We start from the raw sequence: 18,767 nt of genomic DNA, 5'->3' as shown, positions 1-18,767 counted from the left end.
AAGCCCTCTGCCTCACCCTGGCAATAGCCAGCATGTAAATAAACACCCGTAAAATGTGTTAGGAAACTGGAATCTAGTAACCATTCTGAGACTGACATCCTTATGTCAGCGGAGCCCCCAGAACTCTAAGCCTCTGGACATAGGTCATCTACTTGGCACTGAAATTATTGAGAGGTTGCCAGATCTCTGACCAAGAAACTGGCCAAGCTTTCCCATCTTCCTGGCTCCCTACTCCATGCTGCAGATCACGGACATAACCGAAATAGGGCTTTATGTCTCCCACCTTCTGTTGAGGGAGGTAATTAAAGTGGGTCACCTTCAAAGGTTTTCTGCAGGCTACTCTAGGTGGGAGAGAGTTCTAGGTCAACAAGTCAAGGAGAGCTCCTGGGTCTAGGCAGCACAGAACTATTTTATTTCATCAAATTCACTTCACTATTTTTAGAAATCGGAAACAATATTTTCCTTTATGTAATTTGAATATTCAACCACTTAGTAATTTAGAAGTGACTATCTATGTCTTAGACAATTTAATCCTTTGTATAGGAATTAAACATTAGTATGCAGAACATCCCTTTTTTTTTTTTATCAAAGAAGCTGTCAATAAAACTAATGCGTTATCTCTTTTTCTTTAAGAGCTATTTTTTTCAGTTAGGGGGAAAATAGAAGTCTGGTCATTTTTTTATTTTTGTAATCTTCTGCAAATCTCATAAGAGAAGATTAGTTTTCTGTTCAAAAGATTTTCATATTTTCAGTGTTTTAGCTTAATTTGGTTTTCTTTTGTGGGATTCTTTTTTTTTTAATAGCTTTTCTGGGAGGATCCCTTAGTTTCCTTTTTTAAAAAAATGTCTAAAAATGAGTCATTTTATTCTATAAGTATCTTGTCTCCTTGGTTTATTTGTTGTTTTTTTAAAGAATTTGAAAAAAATATTTTAAGAGAAGAGGCCAAAAAGGAGAGAATTTTCTTCTTCTATTTAACATCAAATGTGAAGTTAAATTTGTTGTTTACAAGCATAAAGGAAACTGTTCCCTCTCTTCCATATTTCTAGAGACTAGCTCATCTATATGACACTCTCCATCGAGCATATAGCAAAGTCACAGAAGTTATGCATTCGGGCAGGAGACTTCTGGGGACTTACTTCAGAGTTGCATTCTTTGGACAGGTGAGCAGAACCTTTCCTTTCTCCATGTGATGTCAAGTACTGTAAAAATGTGTACACAGTTACATTTTATACCTTACTCTTTCATGCATTAATAAATTCTGAATATGATGCAATCTTCTTTGAGCTGATAAATTTATCATGTTTGGCATAATTCTGATTTTCCTCAGTAAACTTTCTGCTTTTTTTCTTCCTGTCTTTTCTTTTATTACTTTCTTAAGGCAGCGGTAAGTTCTTCCTACGTAAGACATTCCTAAGAATGTTTATTGAGCGGCATCTTTGGTGCTTCTGTGTGGTTTGCCAGTTTCCTTTTCAAACCTGTATGTATATCTCTCTAGTCATCATAGCTCCAAACGATAACATTTGATTCCATTTACAGAAATAAATCACCCGTCTCCTATACATCTGTACTGCATGTTTTAAACCCCAAATTAAGAATTTCTGGCTGCCTTTGTGTATATGGCATCTTCATCTTCTCATAATATAATATCTCCACAGTAGATTGACCATTATAATATTTCAGAGAGCCCATGAGGAAGGGTTCTTTCCCACTTAACTCGAGTTTTAACCTACAAGTGTCTAACATTATTACATCGTATAAACTGTCATCCATGTATTTAGGAAGTGTGCATTCCTATGAGCAGTATATAACATTTATTCTGTTGTCTTTCGCAACTTTATAGCAATACCAGTTTACAGACACTGAGACAGATGTGGAGGTAATTACAGTAAATGCTTACAAAGCAAGTGATGTAGTCAAATGATTACATTTCAGTTCCTACTTTGATGTAGATATTTTTGTTCAGTCTAGCTTGCCTTAGTTTTTTGGTTTTGTTTTGTTTTGAATGTGTCTTGTGTTCTTTCTGTTGTTTCGTCTATTTTTCTTAGGGCAGGGATTTTTTAAACTTTTATTTCAAATATTAACTGATATTTGGCTTTTTAAGTTTTCATCCTATTTCACTTCTCATGCCATATTGTTGAATTCAACTGAGATTGAACCTAAAACAGCTGTTAACTGGAGATAATGTGGGTATATCTTGCTCTTGCACCAAAAGGCTTAAGTAGTTTTAAAATTAATTAGACATAATGGAATTGGCATAATGTTTCCTTTAGAGCATATTTACCCTTCTCCAGACCTAGGGTTTTATTTTTATTATGCTATAAAATCTAGTGTCAATAGAATAGGTTGGGACATTTTTGCAAGTCTTATGGGAAACTGCCTTTAGCAGGCAATGGCACCATTTTTGGATGGAGGCCAGTCTTGGGAATGTGAAACAGGAATGAACCTAGACACTTCAGTTGAATGAGAAAACAGTCTTGATTCCCAGATTTTTAATTACACTCAAGCACGTGATGACAGTATCTTCAAATATGTTTGCAATTTTGTTTCTTTCTTCATCTTTTCACCCCTTTTCTATTATCCTCATTTTTTTTCTTCCCTTTCGGCAATTATATTTGTATAAGGATTTTTTTTTTTGTTTTGAATTTTTGTTTTGAATCCTAACAACAAATGTTAAAAGTGTTGTTTGTAAAGCATTAAAAGAAAAAACAACAACAACCCACTGTCTGGGTTATTATTGGTGTGCTGGAACAGTCCTAATGCTACTTTTTCCCCACAGGGATTCTTTGAAGATGAAGATGGAAAGGAGTACATTTACAAAGAACCTAAACTTACACCTTTGTCAGAAATCTCTCAGAGACTACTAAAGCTTTACTCAGATAAATTTGGGTCTGAAAATGTCAAAATGATCCAAGATTCTGGCAAGGTAAGAACACACGTGTATGATTTTGTGAGCAGGGTTGATTTTGTTTCCTTTTGTTCTTAAAACCAAATTCTTATCTTATAAGACTTCAACATCTTTAGCCCATTGTTTAGAAAATGTCCCATTTCTGTTCTGTCCGTATTCTTAGTTTCTGTTTCTAGTGACTAGCTTCTCTTCTCTTCTCAAGAAGCCTGTTTACCCTGAAAATTCAACCTGGACAATCACCTCTCCAATTAGATACCCACCTGGGAAAAAAGGAAACTCTTCCTATTCTCTTCATACTAAGGTCTTGCGATTCAATTTGACAGATATTTATTTATTGAGTGCTTTCTATGTACTAGGCATGCTCACTGCCATCCCTGACAGTCATCTTCTTTGTTGCATATTTTTTTAGAGTCACGCTTGACATCTTCTTAATCTTTCAAAATCCCTCCTTTCCAGCAAGTCCATGGCCAGCTTTTTAAACATAATGACGTGGTTTTGGGATTCCCAATATCAACGCTCTTATATTGGCCTTAGTTAGTAATCTTCCTAGCCATTATAACTTTATTTTCAAGGGTTCCCCACATTTTTCTTCTTACTCTTTTGCCTGATAAAGGAATGGGGCAAACCTATCTCTTCTCTAATCCTTTCAGTATCCCAGCTCACCTAAACAGGTCACTCAGTGGGTGGATTTAATATATGAACATGAATTGGGAAAGAAATAGGGAGATTGATGGGTCAAAAGTTGGCAAAGAAATTCTTCATTTCCAGTCCTGAGTAAATAAATAAAATCATTTATCATTTTTCTTTTATTATTTATTAATTTATATAATTTTATTTATGGATTTGTGTATAATAATGAATATGAAAGTATTCATTTATAATGTCAAAAATTCTGTAGCACACCCAGCAAACACTTGTGGCACATCCCTTAGGATCCCCTATGCCCGTTATATTCATGGGAGCTGAAGAGATCCCCAAGTTATGAGACAGGGCATGAACGATGATGTAGCAGAGGAGACTGAGAAGGAATGTTGGCCATGTAGGAAAGGAACTAAGAGGGAGCAGCATCACAAAAGAATCAAGGATGAAAGAATTATCCTGGAAAAGGTCAGAATGGCTGCCGTTGCAGAAAGTCCAAGAAAGAAAAGGATTTTTAAAAGACCATTTGATGACACATAAAACCCAATAGAATTGTGTGTTGGTGAGGGAGGGGAAGGAAAGAACATGAATCTTGTAACCATGGAAAAATACTCTAAATTTATTAATTAAATGAAATTAAGCACCTTGAAAAATAAATAAAGTTAAAAATAAAGATAAAAAATAAAAGACCATTTGATCCAGCAGTTAAGAGGTTAATGGCAACTTGATACAATACAATTTCCAGATTGAGCAGTTGGTTTGGAAGCCAGATTGCAAGGGGTTGAGGAGAATACAGAGAGGATATAGGGACAGACAGCTTTTTCTGTAAGTTTAGTGGAGAGAAGGAAGTGAGATACAGGTTAATTGCTCGAGGGGCTAATAGGATCCAAGGAGGGTTTTTTAGAAATGGAGGAGTCTGGTCTATGCTTATAAAGTATAAGAAACACAAGTAAGACAGAGGCTAGTCAATGATGTCAAGAAGTTTGGAGGCATTGAATGTGGTGTTCTTGGTAGATAATTCTTGTTTTCTCAGTATGGTATGAGGAATAGTCATCTGCTATAAAGGAAAAATGTGTGAACATATTAAATACTAATTTAATTTTCAAAAAGTCATACAATATGCCAAGTCGTAAGGGTTTGGAATTTTGTAATTAGTTTCCTGGATTATATTAATTCCCCGGATTTCTCGAATATCTTTTCTATTTAATAGTTAAAATGTATTCATTGTAAAAAAAATTTTTTTGTCTCCACATTGTATCTGTGAATAGGGGAAATGTTTATTAGGATTTGCAGGAGCCTGTGTCTTTCTCATTCACTTTCTGTTTACCAACATTTTCTGCCTGTCCTTCCACCCCCCACACCGTTCACAACCTTCCCCATCCTTCTCAACAAGACTTATTCTCTTTTCTCTTGGAAGAGAAGGTAAAGAGTGCCTTAAATACAATAAAGATTTATCAAAATTGATTCAGACATACTTTACTGAGTTGTCCTTTGTTTCCTATTTAAATTACCAGCTTAATTTCTTATCAGCTTTTAAAATATAGCTTTCATAGAGATACTCAAGTTTCTAAAGTTAATTACTAAATTACATGATAATGACAAACAGAACTGTTGCTACTCAGCATTTCCTCTTTTTAATAAGTGTGGTTATGGTAGGGAAGCTATGAATTTTATGCTTGGACTTAAAGCAATGTTACTAAGCTAAATATTTACTTTTTCTAGAGCAAATCTATAAAAGGGCATTTCAGGGGAAGAGAAAAGTAATTATTCTCCTTTCCATATTTTCCACCTTCCTTTTTCTTTTTCTTTTTTTTTTTCATGTAAGGTCAACCCTAAGGATTTGGATTCAAAGTATGCCTATATCCAAGTGACACACGTGACTCCATTTTTTGATGAAAAGGAATTGCAAGAAAGGAAGACTGACTTTGAAAGAACTCATAACATCCGCCGATTCATGTTTGAAATGCCCTTTACTCAGAGTGGTAAGCGCCAGGGTGGTGTTGAAGAACAATGCAAACGACGTACAATATTAACAGGTATGGATTTTCCAATAATACTTGGATAATATTTAGTTTTTAGGTTGAAAGAAGATAAAGACAATATTGTCTATTTTTTCATGGTTTTTCACTGGAACCTGACATTTAGAAAAGTGCCTCTCTGAGGTAGTAATCAGGGAAGATATTTTTTAACCTGGGAAATCACATGAATGATGGATAAAATCAGTACATAATAGATTACATAATAGATTTTATTTTTATATATATATAAATAGTTTACTCTCCCCATTCAAGAGAGCTTAGCTCCAAGACAAAGCTCTAGAGTTGAAAGCATTAATTCACCCACAATATGGTCTCTAGAGTTCTGGTTCAGAGGTTCTAGATAGGGAAAGAAGGCAATCACAGGACAACAGATGGCAAAATGTCTCAAGTCTGCAAGTCTGGTCAAGCAGGGAGACATAGTCTCTCAAGGTCAAGTTTTGAGGATGCTATTCCAGATGGGGAAGTTCCATTCTAGCTCCAAAAGGAGAGCTGATAACATCAGGATAGTATCTCAGAATAGGATAGTAACCAAACTTATCCAATTGAGTCAGAAGACCTGGATTCAGATTCTGCCATGGAACTTTAGTAGTGGCATGATCAGGAACAGATTATTAATTTCTGAGCTCAGTTTCCTTGTTTATGAAATGGGAATGGTAATATTTGCACTACCTACCTCCTGGACTCAGGAGGAAAGCACTTTGTAAACCTAGAAGTGCTATAGAAATAATTATTATTATTATTACTAGCATTCATTTTTTTAAAATTTGTTCAGCACCTGCAGTGGGAAAGATACCAGGTTTAGGTAAGACACCCTTGCCCTATGAGGATTAAAAATACAAGTAGCCTAAGTGCTTCATTGTGGAAAACAAATGAGATGAGGCATGCAAGGTGCTTTGCAAATTTTGCAAAGGGATAGCTAACCATCAGCTATCCCTTATCATTATTAATTTAACTAGAATCATATCTAACACCACAGCTCTGAGAAACACCATTTAAATTATAAACATCTCTCTGACATAATCTTTAATGAGGATTGAGGAAGAAGAGTGCCAGGCTTATTATAAAATAGCCCATCTTCTCAAACTTGGTATTTGTGACTGATTTTTAATAACTAGCAGAATCACCTGTTTCAAGAAATGTCCCATTCCTCCTGGGATAAAGGTGACCAAAAATTTGAATTAATGAGAAATTTCTTTTCCTTTAAAAAATTATTTCCATGATTAGAGTATCTAATTCTGCATTAATAGGCTCATTCTTTCTTCCAGGTTGCTATGGCAACCATAGAGATGCCCGCCTTGCCAGGAAATCTTTGTTAGACAGAATCACTACATTGGGAAAGGTCTTGGGGGAGGGGAGGTCTCCATGGAAATTATCAACTACCAGCATTTTTCAGCTCCAGCTGCAACTACTCTAGCTGCTCAAGCATTTTTATTTCTCATTCTATGAGAAAAGAGTTCACTGAAGAGTCAAAGTCAGAATTTGTCGATTATTCCATTAAAATGCATCATTCATGGATTTTGGCATAGGAAACATTATCTGATGGGTGATAGCCTGTTCTACTGAACCACAGCCATCCAGGAGTTGGATAAGCAGTGGCAGCCCATATCTGTTATCTTGAGCTAATAGAACACCAAAACGAGGAATTATTTCTTTCAATTCAGAGTCAAAATATTTAAGAGGAAAAAATAAATGTGTTGGGTCATATGGCAGCTCTGCAAAGAGAAGAAATCGGGTGACAGTTCCCAGTATACTGCGGTCTGACTTGTGCTTTAGCCTTTTATTTTGGGAGAAAGAAGAAAATACTTCACTGTGCTCAGTGTTTTTTATCCCAGCCCCCTTTGCTATCAAATACCTGTGCTATGCTTGCCACAAGCCAAAATCCTGGATCTCCCCCATCCTGTGTTTTAATTCTGTTTTCTGTCAGCCCTACACAGTCTTCCATCTCCAACTTCCCTCCCCATCCCCTGTTATTTTATGTTTATTTTGTGCCTTTCCCCATTTTTTCTCATCTAGCACATAAGATACTTAATAAATATTTGATACATTGAATTGTTATATAAACTTAGTTATACATAATGGTGTTGTCTTTGTCTAAGCATTTCCATAACATTCCAGAGGGAATCTACCTTACACCCCGGGAATTGTAGTAATGATAATAATAATAGTAAGCATTAATGCAGCACTTTAAGGGTTTACAAAGGTCTTGACATGTTATCTCATCTGATCCTCACAATGCTGCCTTGTGAGGTGAGTTCTATTATTACTACCATTTTACATATGAGGAAACTGAGACTGAGAAAGTTTAAAGTGGCTTGCCTGGGGGCACACAGCTCATAAGCCAGCTGAGATTAGTCTCAGAGCTGGCAAGGGTGTGAGGCACACAATTTGAATTCAGCTTTTCCTGACTCCAAAATGAATACATTCTTTCCTATCGTACCACCTAACTTCCTACAGTTACCAGATACCCATAAAGCCATTTTTTTTTAAATTTTTGGTCAGCTTCATTGGTCACCATCAAAGACATTGACTCGTTGCTCTGAGAGAAACTTTGTTGGCATAAAATAATCACAAATGGGGTAGCCAGAACCCCAAATCTCTTTAGCCAGAGCATATTTGGTTTACTTGTCAAGTACAGACACTTCCCAAGAGGGAATATTAGACAAAATCATCTGACAAAACAGAAATGCTTGATGGAAGGAAAGATGTTCTTACATAAAGTATGGAATAAGACCCAACAAAATGAAATCTGCTAAGAGATGAGACTGAAAATGGAATAAAATGGAACAGATCTCTCAGGGTTTCTACTGGGATCTCTTCTTATTGATAAAGGAGTCATTACATTTGGAAATCAGTTTAGGAAAAGCAGCTGATTTCTGTCCTAGAACACAATTTTAAAGGCAATCATAGATTTTCAAAGTATTTAAAAGAAGTAAGAAAGTAAAAAAAGGAATAAGAAATATTCCAAAAGAATTCCCAAAAAATTGCGAATAACAATAACAAAAAAAAAAGATGAACAGGAAGGATCAGTACTTAATGAGCTGTGTTTTCTTCTCTATACCTAAAATATTCTTGAGAATAATCTGTGCATAAATTGAAGATAATTTCAAATAAGTACGTGAAAAGAAAATAGCCAAGTATAAGGCTGCTTTGTTCATGAGTTAGGTAACTCAGACAGGAGTTCTAGGTGAAGAAACAAAAGCCGCAAGACATTGGGACTGTGCGTAATTACAGGAATTTCATGGTAGAGTTGGTTAAAGTGAAGAAAAAGAATCAGAGCCCAGTTCTTTTAATGGCTGCCACAGCTCTTTCCACTACACCATACTGCCTCTCCATGTCTAGAAGGATAACTTTAAAAAGATGAAACATTTATGGACTGCTTGCTTTGTCCCAGGCACCAAATTAAGCTACCTGTACCTCATGTCCCCAAAGTCTTGGGGCTGTTGACATAGCTTATCCGAATTATGAAGCTAGTGGCTATGTGTGTGTGAGGTTGGGAAAACATTTTGCTAACTGTGTGTGATCTCGTTCCATTCCATCAGCAATCCACTGTTTCCCTTATGTGAAGAAGCGCATCCCTGTGATGTACCAGCACCACACGGATCTGAATCCCATCGAGGTGGCCATTGATGAGATGAGTAAGAAGGTGGCTGAGCTCCGGCAGCTGTGTGCCTCGGCTGAAGTGGATATGATCAAGCTTCAGTTAAAGCTCCAGGGCAGTGTCAGCGTTCAGGTGAGAGTGCAGCTTGCCTGGTTGGAAATGTCTGTGCTGAAAGGGAAGACAAGCTGCTTTGCTTTCTCGAAGTTATCTTTAGAAGTTAAAAAAAAAATCCATATATGGATTCAAGTACACACTCTATACAGATATGCACACACACGGGGGAAAGAGGAGGGCACAGAACCTTGGCGTTAACTGGGAAAGGTAGATCAGCAGCTCCAGTTTTGGAGATCTCTCTAAACCCTGTCCTAAGGAAACAATGTATGTATAGAAGAAATAAAGGAAAGGCATTTATTAAGCATTTACCATGTCAGCACTCTCCTCGGGGTACAAATTAAAAAAAGAGAGTCCCTGTCCTCTCAAGAAACCTGTCTGTGGGTCAGATTGAAAGTCCTAATGGTCCAGAGCAGCTCAGTGGATAGAGAACCAGGCTTGGAGATGGGAGATAATGGGCTCAAATCTGGTCTTAGACACTTCCTAGCTGCAAGTCACTTAGCCCCAATTGCCTATCCCTTACCGCTCTTCTACCTTGGAACAGATAATCATTTGCAATGCTAAGATACAAGGTAAAAGTTTAAAAAAATAAAGTTCTGGTGGTCCAACAGAGGGCAAGTCAGATTGAAAGTACTGGTAGCCCAAAAGAAGAATAAGCTCAAACAAATGGGCCACTGTTTTCTGCAGAGGTTTTATTTATTTAATAATAAAGGAATAGAGTTAATATATTTCTGTAAGTGACTTTCTTGCTTTCCTCTCTAACAAGATTAGGTTTGCTGTGTTTCATTAGAAGAGAATCTTGATTCTTTTGAGAAACCCCCAAGGTTCTCTTCCAAATACAACATAGCAAACTTGTTAGAGAGGAAAGCAAGAATGTCACTTATAGAGATATATTAACTCTCTTTAAAAGTTCATTGATGAAACAGTTATTCCTCAGGATTCCCAGAATCCTTTGTTGTAGACAAGAAAAATGGTTAAATAAAAACAAGTGAGCAATCAGATGTGACAAATTATGAAACATTCACTCCCCAGAGCATCCCACGACCTGGTGGGCGAGTTCTCTCTCAAACCTATCTATGATCTCATTCACTTGGAAATCCCTTTCAATGATACTGAATGTCTGCCATCTTGTGATCCATGGCCACATTCCATCCACTGCACAAAAGGTCTACACAGAAGGTCTCCCCAGTGTGTTAGAGACCTTCCTCACTTTCTTCTGACACTAAGCATATCCCTGAATCAAAAAGTATTTGTCAGTGCCTGCCATGTGCCAATCTCTGTCGTAAACCTTTGGAGATACACCAGCAAAGACTGAAACCCATCCCTACTCTAGAAACACTTTTGCTATGAACCAGTTTTCTCTCTTTCTCACCAGGTGACCAGTCAATTTTGTCTTTACCTTCCTACTTTGATGGCATCTTTTTCTCCCTTTCTTCTTTGTGACTAAATTCTTTGAAAAAGCCATTTAATAATATAATTTTGTTTTACATTTATTTATTTATTTTTGTGTTTATTTTATGTTTATTTATATATTTAATAATTGGTGTCTCCACTTCCTTTTTTTCTCTTTTCTCTCACTCCCCCCCCCCCTTAAACTCTTACTTTCTGTTTTAGAATTCATACAGTGTATTGATTCCAAGACAGAAGAGCAGTAAGGACTAGGCAGTGGGATTAAGTGACTTTCCCAGAGTCACACAGCTAGGAAGTGTCTGAGACCAGATTTGAACCTAGGACCTCCCATCTCTAGCCCTGGCTTTCTATCTACTGAGCCACTTTCCTGCCTCTGATTCCATTTAATGTTATTACCTTCCCTCTATTGATCATCTCAAGCTTATTTTTTGTCTATATATATGTTTATTTGCATATTTATATATGTCAATATTTGTATATTTATTTGTAGTCAGCCAGTTAGCATTTATTTAAGCACTTATTGTGTGCCAGGCACTGTCTTAAGCTCTGGACAGACAACAAAAAAAGCAAAAACCCCAGTTATTTTTATGTTATTCCCTCCCTCCCCCTTTAGATTGTGAACATCCTGAGTGGAAATGACTTTGCTTTTTGTTTTGGGTCTTTTTTGTACTTTCTTTGAATCCCCAGTAATTAGCACAGTACCTCCCACATAGTAGGTGCTTAATTAATGTTTGTTGACAGGCCTTTTTACATGAACAAGAGTTCTGGTTCGTTTTTTCTTTCTGGTTCCTAAGTAACTAATTTGTGATCAAAAGTTGTGACTAACTTAAATGTATTTCCCATTGAGAAGAAAGTGTCAATGTCCCTTTTCAGTATGAGCAGTTTGCTCTTCCTTTTCCTAATAATTGGTCAATCAATAAATATTTATTAAGTTCCTACTATGTGCCAGACATTGTGCTCAGCCCTGGGGATACAAGAAGAGGAAAAAATTTGTACCTTGATATGACCAAGTGCATAAAACCCAGAGCCTCCCTGGCATTATGTCTTCCATCATCTGTCTTCCCCATTTTCTCTTATGATCTGTTTTCATCTATTGGTTACAGTGACTACTCCTCCCCTTTATTGCTAAGCCAATCACAATTTCCTTTAACTTTAGATTGCTGCATAAAAAAGATTCACATGTCATTCCTTAACAGACCAAAAATAAATAAATAAATAAATAAATAAACTTCGCTTTTCAAAACAGTCGTTCCACATTCTCTTGTGAATGTGAAAAAAATCATGTGTCAAAACAAGTTAGCAATTAACTGAGAGAAATATTCCAGCCATATGCATGTCTGTGATCATGGCATCTGGCCAGGTTTTTAAACTGGTGAAAAACAAAGCAATTGATAACAGGAACTGTACTGATTACAGTGATTGCAGCTTGGAAGCAGATAGGAATATCAGGAAGGTCAATGGAGACGTACGGGCACCCGTAACAGGAATGCCTCCGCCTCTGTCTAATGGGTAAAGGATACTGGGAAAGCATGACATGGTTCCATCTTTATTTGAAAGCTTTCTGAAATGCATAACTTCACTTGAAACCTGGAGGAAGGACTGAGATACAGTTTTGGTTGAGCCCACCAAAATCCGAGCTAGGCTGAGACCACAGAAAATAATTCTCTTAAATTGATGCCAGGCTTTTTCTGAAAGGCTTCTCGAGATTGCCATTCTCCAGTACAGAGCAGTTTATGGTAACTTCTTGTCCCTTAACTCCAAATTACTGTGACACTTAAATCTTAATCTTAAAACAATTATAGCTCTCATGTACGTAGTAGTTTGCAAGTGGCATTGAATGAATTTCTGTAGAAATGTCACTGCATTTAGAAGATTGGCATTAAATCTAAATAGTTTGTGCACTACTTTATATGGCTTCATGGGGGAAAAATGACTAAAATTCTCATCGTCATTTGTCTTATTAATTTGGAATGCATTCTTCTTTTACATAGGTTAATGCTGGTCCCCTCGCATATGCCCGAGCTTTCTTAGATGACTCAAATACCAAAAGATATGCTGATAATAAAATAAAGCTCTTGAAGGAAGTTTTCAGGTAAAATCATAAAATTTTCAGGTTTCAAGACATATTGTATTGATAATTTTTGTTTTTCTTATCACAATTATTTCCCAATAAAGCTATTCTCCTAAGAAACCAAGTCACTTAACTCCTGTTTGCCTCTGGAGAAGGGAATGGCAAACCACTCCAGTCATTGTCCAAGAAAACCCCATGGACAATATTGGCATGATCCAGTCCAACTCACAAAGAGTTGGACACAACTGAAATGACTGAACAATAGCCTCCCGATTCAGGAAGACCTTAAGTGAAAGATGGGCACAGACAGTTTATAATTTTGTCCCCTTGGGCCAAGTCACCAAAACTTCCTCAGCCACAGTTTCTTTAAAGTGGGGATAATAAAAGTACCTCCTCGTGAGGGTTGGTATGAGGATATAAGGAAAGAATATTTTTCAAGCACCTTGTAAACCTTAAAATGAACTATAATTAGTCCTGAAGGATTAAGATTGATTATTCACTTAATTACATCCGAATTCTAATGACAAGCCTGTTTATCTTTCCCAATAGTTGGTAGTCCTTTAAACTTCCTTCTCTGTTCAAATATCACTAAATTGCTAAGTAGCCACGCAGGGGTCAGAAAAACAGAGAATGGCACACCTCTCCCCATCTTGACAGCCTCTAAAGCCATTCCTTCCCCATTTCAGGCAATTTGTTGAAGCATGTGGCCAAGCTCTGGCAGTAAATGAGCGTCTTATTAAAGAAGATCAGGTGGAATATCAGGAAGAAATGAAGGCTAACTATAGGGAAATGGCAAAAGAGCTTTCAGAAATCATGCACGAACAGGTAAGTACTAAATCCTAACCATGGAAGAAGCAGAGAAGTGGTGCTCTGGGATACTCTATTGAGTTGGGGCTTCTGAGCCCACTCCAGACTTGCCTAGACTTTTTGTCCAGTACTTTTCCTTCAGAAGAGAAGAAGGGTTTCACATTTTTGCTATCCCATCACCAAAGCACAAGTTATTTTTCCAAGTCCCTCCTCTCTAAGAAAGATCGTTGTCAGATTGCCCATTGGTTGGACATGGCAAAGCAGTCTCTAGATTTTTGGTCCCTCAAATTTACCTTCATCCCATCTGAATGCAGACTAAAGCATGCTATATTTCACTTTATTTCATTGGTTCAAGTTCTCTTTCACAAAATGACTAATAAGGAAAAGTGTTTTCTACTATTACACATGTAAAATCGGTACTAGATTGCTTGCTGTCTCCGGGAGGGGACCGGAAGGGGAGGGATGGAGAGAGAGTAAGAATGTAGCTGAAACTTTTTTTAAAAGGTTAAAATTTTTTTTAATGTAATTGAAGAACACAATTTTATTTTATTTATTTTCAAATTTAAATTTTATTTAATAAATTTTATTTCATCAAATAGAGTTTCACCATAAGCCTCCATCGACCCTATGGGAATTCTTTTAAGTCACTTTGCTATTTTAAAATTCGATCTACAACACTTACATATGCCTTGCTTGTTAAGCCTCTTTATCCATCAATTCTTCCCAATGTACTCATTTGAATTAAAATATAATGTGCAATCATCACTCACTTGTTCATGTTTTGTGAATATGTAGATCTCCGGGTTTGTAATATTTTAAAATTGATGACCGTGTAACTTTATTTCTTGTGTTCCTCATAATTAATGTCAGCCTCATTTAGCGTGGATTCTTTTCACAAATTTCCTGCATTAATTTAGATGTTAACCAATATAACACCAGCCCATTCAGAATGTAAGCCAATATCTTGTGTGTACAAAGCTGTCATCTGTCCCAGGATGACTTAATGTACAGGTTTTTATGGATTGAAATTCTTGAACTTTAATTCTCTCGCTTCTTTTCTCCCCCATGCAAACATGATCAGCTGGGATGGTAATGTTTATTGGTTTCGGTTTTTTGTTTGTCATCTTTGATTGACTAAATTCTATTCAAATCCTGAGTCCTGTTCTGCCACTGATATTGATAAATTCATGTATTAAGGAAATGAACTTTCCTCTGATTATTTTAGAATATTGCCCTCCAGAGTATTTCAAGTATGGCTTTCCAGAGTCGTAGATTATTTGCCCCTTTCAAAAAGCTCTTAAAGTGGGAAACGTTGCTTGTTTTGAGGCAAAGAGGCATATTTGTTGGGGGAGCTAGGATGAAGCTGTGTCAAATTCCCTGAGCCCCCATTCCCTGAGCACATCATTCACCACTGGGGCCAGTGTGGTACAGTAGAATGAGTACCTCATTGGAAGTCAAAGAACCTGGTTTTAGACCCAGTTCTGTGTCTTGTCTATGTAACTTTAGACTGGGGACTTAACAACCTCTTTAGCCTAGATCATCTCCATTCTCCTTTCCATTGATGAGTCTCTGATCTGATCTGATTCGATAATCCCAGTGGATAGGGTATGAAGTCAAGAAGACTCATTTTCCTAAGTTCAATTACAACCTCAGTCCCTTCCAGTGTGACCCTGGGAAAGTCACTTAAACCTGTTTGCCTCAGTTTCCCTATCTGTAAAATGAGCTGAGCAGGAAATGGCAAAGCATTCCAGGATCTTTGACAAAAACAACAACAACAACAACAAAAAACCCCAAAAAACAAACAAACAAAAAAACAGAACAAAACCCAAATGGAGTCCCAGAAAGTTGGACCCAACTAAATAACGACCTCTCCTATGGACACTTTTATCTTCATTTAAATGGCAATGCCCTAATTCGAACCCTTGCCATTTCCTACAAAGAAAATTGTAGCAGTAGGGCTATTCTTCCATCTTCAATCAGGTTTCCACACAGCTGCCAAATTAATATTTCTAAGACTCTGGTCTGACCATGTCACTCCCCTGCTCAAAATCCACTCCTTGAGGACAAGGTCTGTTTCGTTTTTCTCTTCCTAACCCTAGCACCTACCCTGGGGCTTAGTGGTCAATACATATTTATTCATTGATGAGTTTGCCAATGCCGACACTGTCTTTCAGCCAAAGTGGCAGACTAAGTTTTCTCTGAATATACTATTTATTTCTCCTCTCCTTTCCTTTGTAAAGTAATCCTTCCTAACTGGAATTGACACTCTCTTTTTCTCTGAGGCTTCCTAGAAGCTCTAGTTGACTTCAGGGCTCAAATTAGATGCCACCTTCAATGCAATACTTTCCTTTACTCCCCCCCCCCCCCCCCATACACAAATAAATGGTTGTTAACATTCTGTCCCTGAAGTTCTCTTGCATTCATTATCTGTATACATGCATACTCTGCTGTAAAATAAGAGCCTCTTCAAGATGGGGACTAGCTTTTGCTTTTGTCTTTGTGCCCTCTATGCTTATTACAGAGTAGAAACTAAATAAAAATTGAAATTGAATTGTAAGATTCCCCAGAACCTGTGATGAAAGCTGCCATGTACCTCCAGAGAGGAAGAGACAGATGGAGGCAGGGAGAGAGCTGATAAACTGAGTACAAAGAGAAGCAAACTTTTTTCACTCCATTTTTGTTTCCTTTTGCAACATGACTACCATGAAATATTTTACCTGACTTTTCACATGTATAATCAATATCAGATTATTTGAAGGGTTAAAGGTGGAGAGGAGGAAAAGATTTGAAACTGAAAATTAAAAAACAAATAAGTGTTAAAAGTCTTTTTTTTACATGTAATTGGGAAATAGCTAACCAAATAAATAAAAATGATTTTGAAAAAGTACAAAATACATTGAATTGTAAGAAACTGTAAGATAATTTTAGTCACTGTATAATCCAAAGATGCATAATATTTGTTTCCTGCCCTCAAGGAGCTGACAGACTAGTGGGTACAAGTTTCCTCATCAGTTAAAGGAGGACTTTGAGCTCAATTATCTCTAAAATTTCCTCTTCTTCTAAATAACTTTTCTTATGGCATGGGCCCCTTTGGTAGTGTGAAGCCAGGCTGCCTTCTCAAAATAATGTTTTTGAGTGGGTAGACTAAAATGCATGGGAAAAAAAGATATTCAAAAACAGTTACTAAAATATATTTTAAAAATAAAACACGTTTTGGACTCTAGGTTAAGTGCCCCTGTTTTTAGTAAAAAAAAAAAAACAAATTTAAAAAATGTCTAATAACTTATAAAGGAAGAGAAAAGGTTATTCTTAGCTTTTAGTTTATGAGATAATGTTGATCTTATGATGGTCCTTTCTGAGTATCCCTAGAAAACATTAGGCAGATGCCTAATTTAAATGCTCATTGACCAAGTTCCTTAATGAGATGAAAAATGTGGCTGTGTACCACGCCAGAGCCAGGTGTCAGAGCACGCCATTATCCTCCATAACTGAAGGACCTCCTGACAGAATTAGTTCATATTGCCTGAAATAAGGCTGTTTTGAGAAGTATTTATCCTTGGATGGTAGGACTCAGTTCTCTAACATTGCCTTTTTCGTCTTCTTTTCTACTTTTTGAGATTTGTCCCATGGAAGAGAAGTCAAACGTCCTCCCCAATTCCCTTCATATTTTCAACGCCATCAGTGGGACGCCAACAAGCACAACGGTTCACGGGATGCCCAGTTCTTCTTCACTTGCATGATTGTTCCTCGCCAGGCTTGGAGAGGACGCAAGGTTTGGTTTTGTCATTTGCAGACTCGGGAAGACTTGCGATGGACACTGCAGACGAGTCCTCGGGCAGGAGAAACGTTGAACATGAACTATTGTTTCCTAGTAGGCTTTGTGTAGAAGTAATAGAAGGATGCACTTTTTAAAACAATTTCCCCGGCACTCCATAGAGCCGTCATTGTGGCTCAGCAGAGGCGTGGGGTGGAAAACTGCAGCTAGAGCTCATGTTCCTTCTTCCTTACGCAGTAGTATTAGAGTAAATGGCACATTTAAGGCACGAGTTGGTGAATGTATATAGCAGTGAGAATATCACTGTTTAGGGTTGGTTTAGCCTGGAGTTTCTGGGCTAAATTTGTGAATGTTGAAAATATTTAGGTATTCTCTATTTTTCTCCCGTGGCACATTCAGGTGGAGTACAAGGACAAGAGCTATTTTTGTGCCTAGATAGACACTAGTTTTTGATGATCTAAGGGAACTGACAATTATAATTTTTTGTACCAGCGAACAAGAAAGAAAAAGTCCTATTTTATACTTAACTGGGATTTACAAAGTAGGTGAGCTTAAAACTGGTCCCGCCATTTAGAACCAAATGTCTGTATTAATAAACACAGTTAATGCTACAGTTTAAAAAGCAGTACAAAAATCGTCATGTACATAGAGTTTGTTAATACAGTCTCGACCTTCTGTACATACGTGTATGACATTTCTAGACTTTTTTTAATACTCATACCAGCTTCTACGTTAAGTTTGATTGTGACAGATTTGTGCTATTCTTCGTATAGGCTCTATATTTGACTTGACAGTTTTATTCTTGTACATAAGTGAGTGCAATATGAAGATGTACACAGTCTTTGCTCTGTTAGGTTTATACACTGTTTAAAGAGAAATTCATCTTCTTGCCAAAATGATGGTGTAGGAATTGGTAATCATAAATCCTGTGGTAAACAGTCGCATAATTTAAAGCTTTTACCATGTTATTGTTCTTTTAAGACATTAATTTAGTAATTTTATATTTGGGAGAATAAAGGTTTTTAATTTTATTTAACTGGAATCACTGCCCTGCTGTAATTAAACATTCTGTACCACATCTGTATTAAAAACAACCTCCCCCCCAATTTGTCTTGCTGATTTCTCTGTATCATGTCTTGAGCATCTTGTTCATGCCTGATTTATAAAAGGGATGGGTTTTCCAAAGAGATTCCTAGGAATAGAAGAAGCGACTACTTCAACCTGAATTACCCATTACCCTTTTTACCTAAATCCAGAGAATCCAGATTCAGTGTCATCCTGTGGCTTCAGCAGTTAAGTAGACAATGGCAAGCTTTCCTCTTTATAGTCCTTGTTTTTCCTTTTCTTTTGAAAGGAATACTCTATTTAAATAGTCCATTCATTCATTTAAGCAGTCCATCGCATTTGTCCCA

General features: G+C 37.0%; 1 protein-coding gene across 9 annotated transcripts in view; it reads left to right on the top strand.

Moving 5' to 3' along the window:
* The window catches only part of DOCK9 (dedicator of cytokinesis 9), a 115,344-nt gene extending 96,883 nt beyond the window's left edge, over window positions 1–18,461 (top strand). For all 9 annotated transcript variants that reach the window (XM_056806981.1, XM_056806979.1, XM_056806977.1 and 6 more), the window contains 7 exons: window positions 1,047–1,160; window positions 2,777–2,923; window positions 5,370–5,580; window positions 9,123–9,313; window positions 12,694–12,794; window positions 13,460–13,598; window positions 17,198–18,461. In XM_056806981.1, the coding sequence (XP_056662959.1) occupies window positions 1,047–1,160; window positions 2,777–2,923; window positions 5,370–5,580; window positions 9,123–9,313; window positions 12,694–12,794; window positions 13,460–13,598; window positions 17,198–17,320 (1,026 nt within the window). In that variant the 3' untranslated portion in view covers window positions 17,321–18,461. The remainder of the gene's footprint in view (window positions 1–1,046; window positions 1,161–2,776; window positions 2,924–5,369; window positions 5,581–9,122; window positions 9,314–12,693; window positions 12,795–13,459; window positions 13,599–17,197) is intronic.
* Window positions 18,462–18,767: the final 306 nt, after the last annotated feature.

The sequence above is a fragment of the Monodelphis domestica genome, chromosome 8, assembly GCF_027887165.1.
Source record: "Monodelphis domestica isolate mMonDom1 chromosome 8, mMonDom1.pri, whole genome shotgun sequence".
NCBI lineage: Eukaryota > Metazoa > Chordata > Mammalia > Didelphimorphia > Didelphidae > Monodelphis > Monodelphis domestica.
The sequence above is the reverse complement of the archived record's forward strand: the minus strand, read 5'-3'. Positions and strand labels throughout refer to the sequence as shown.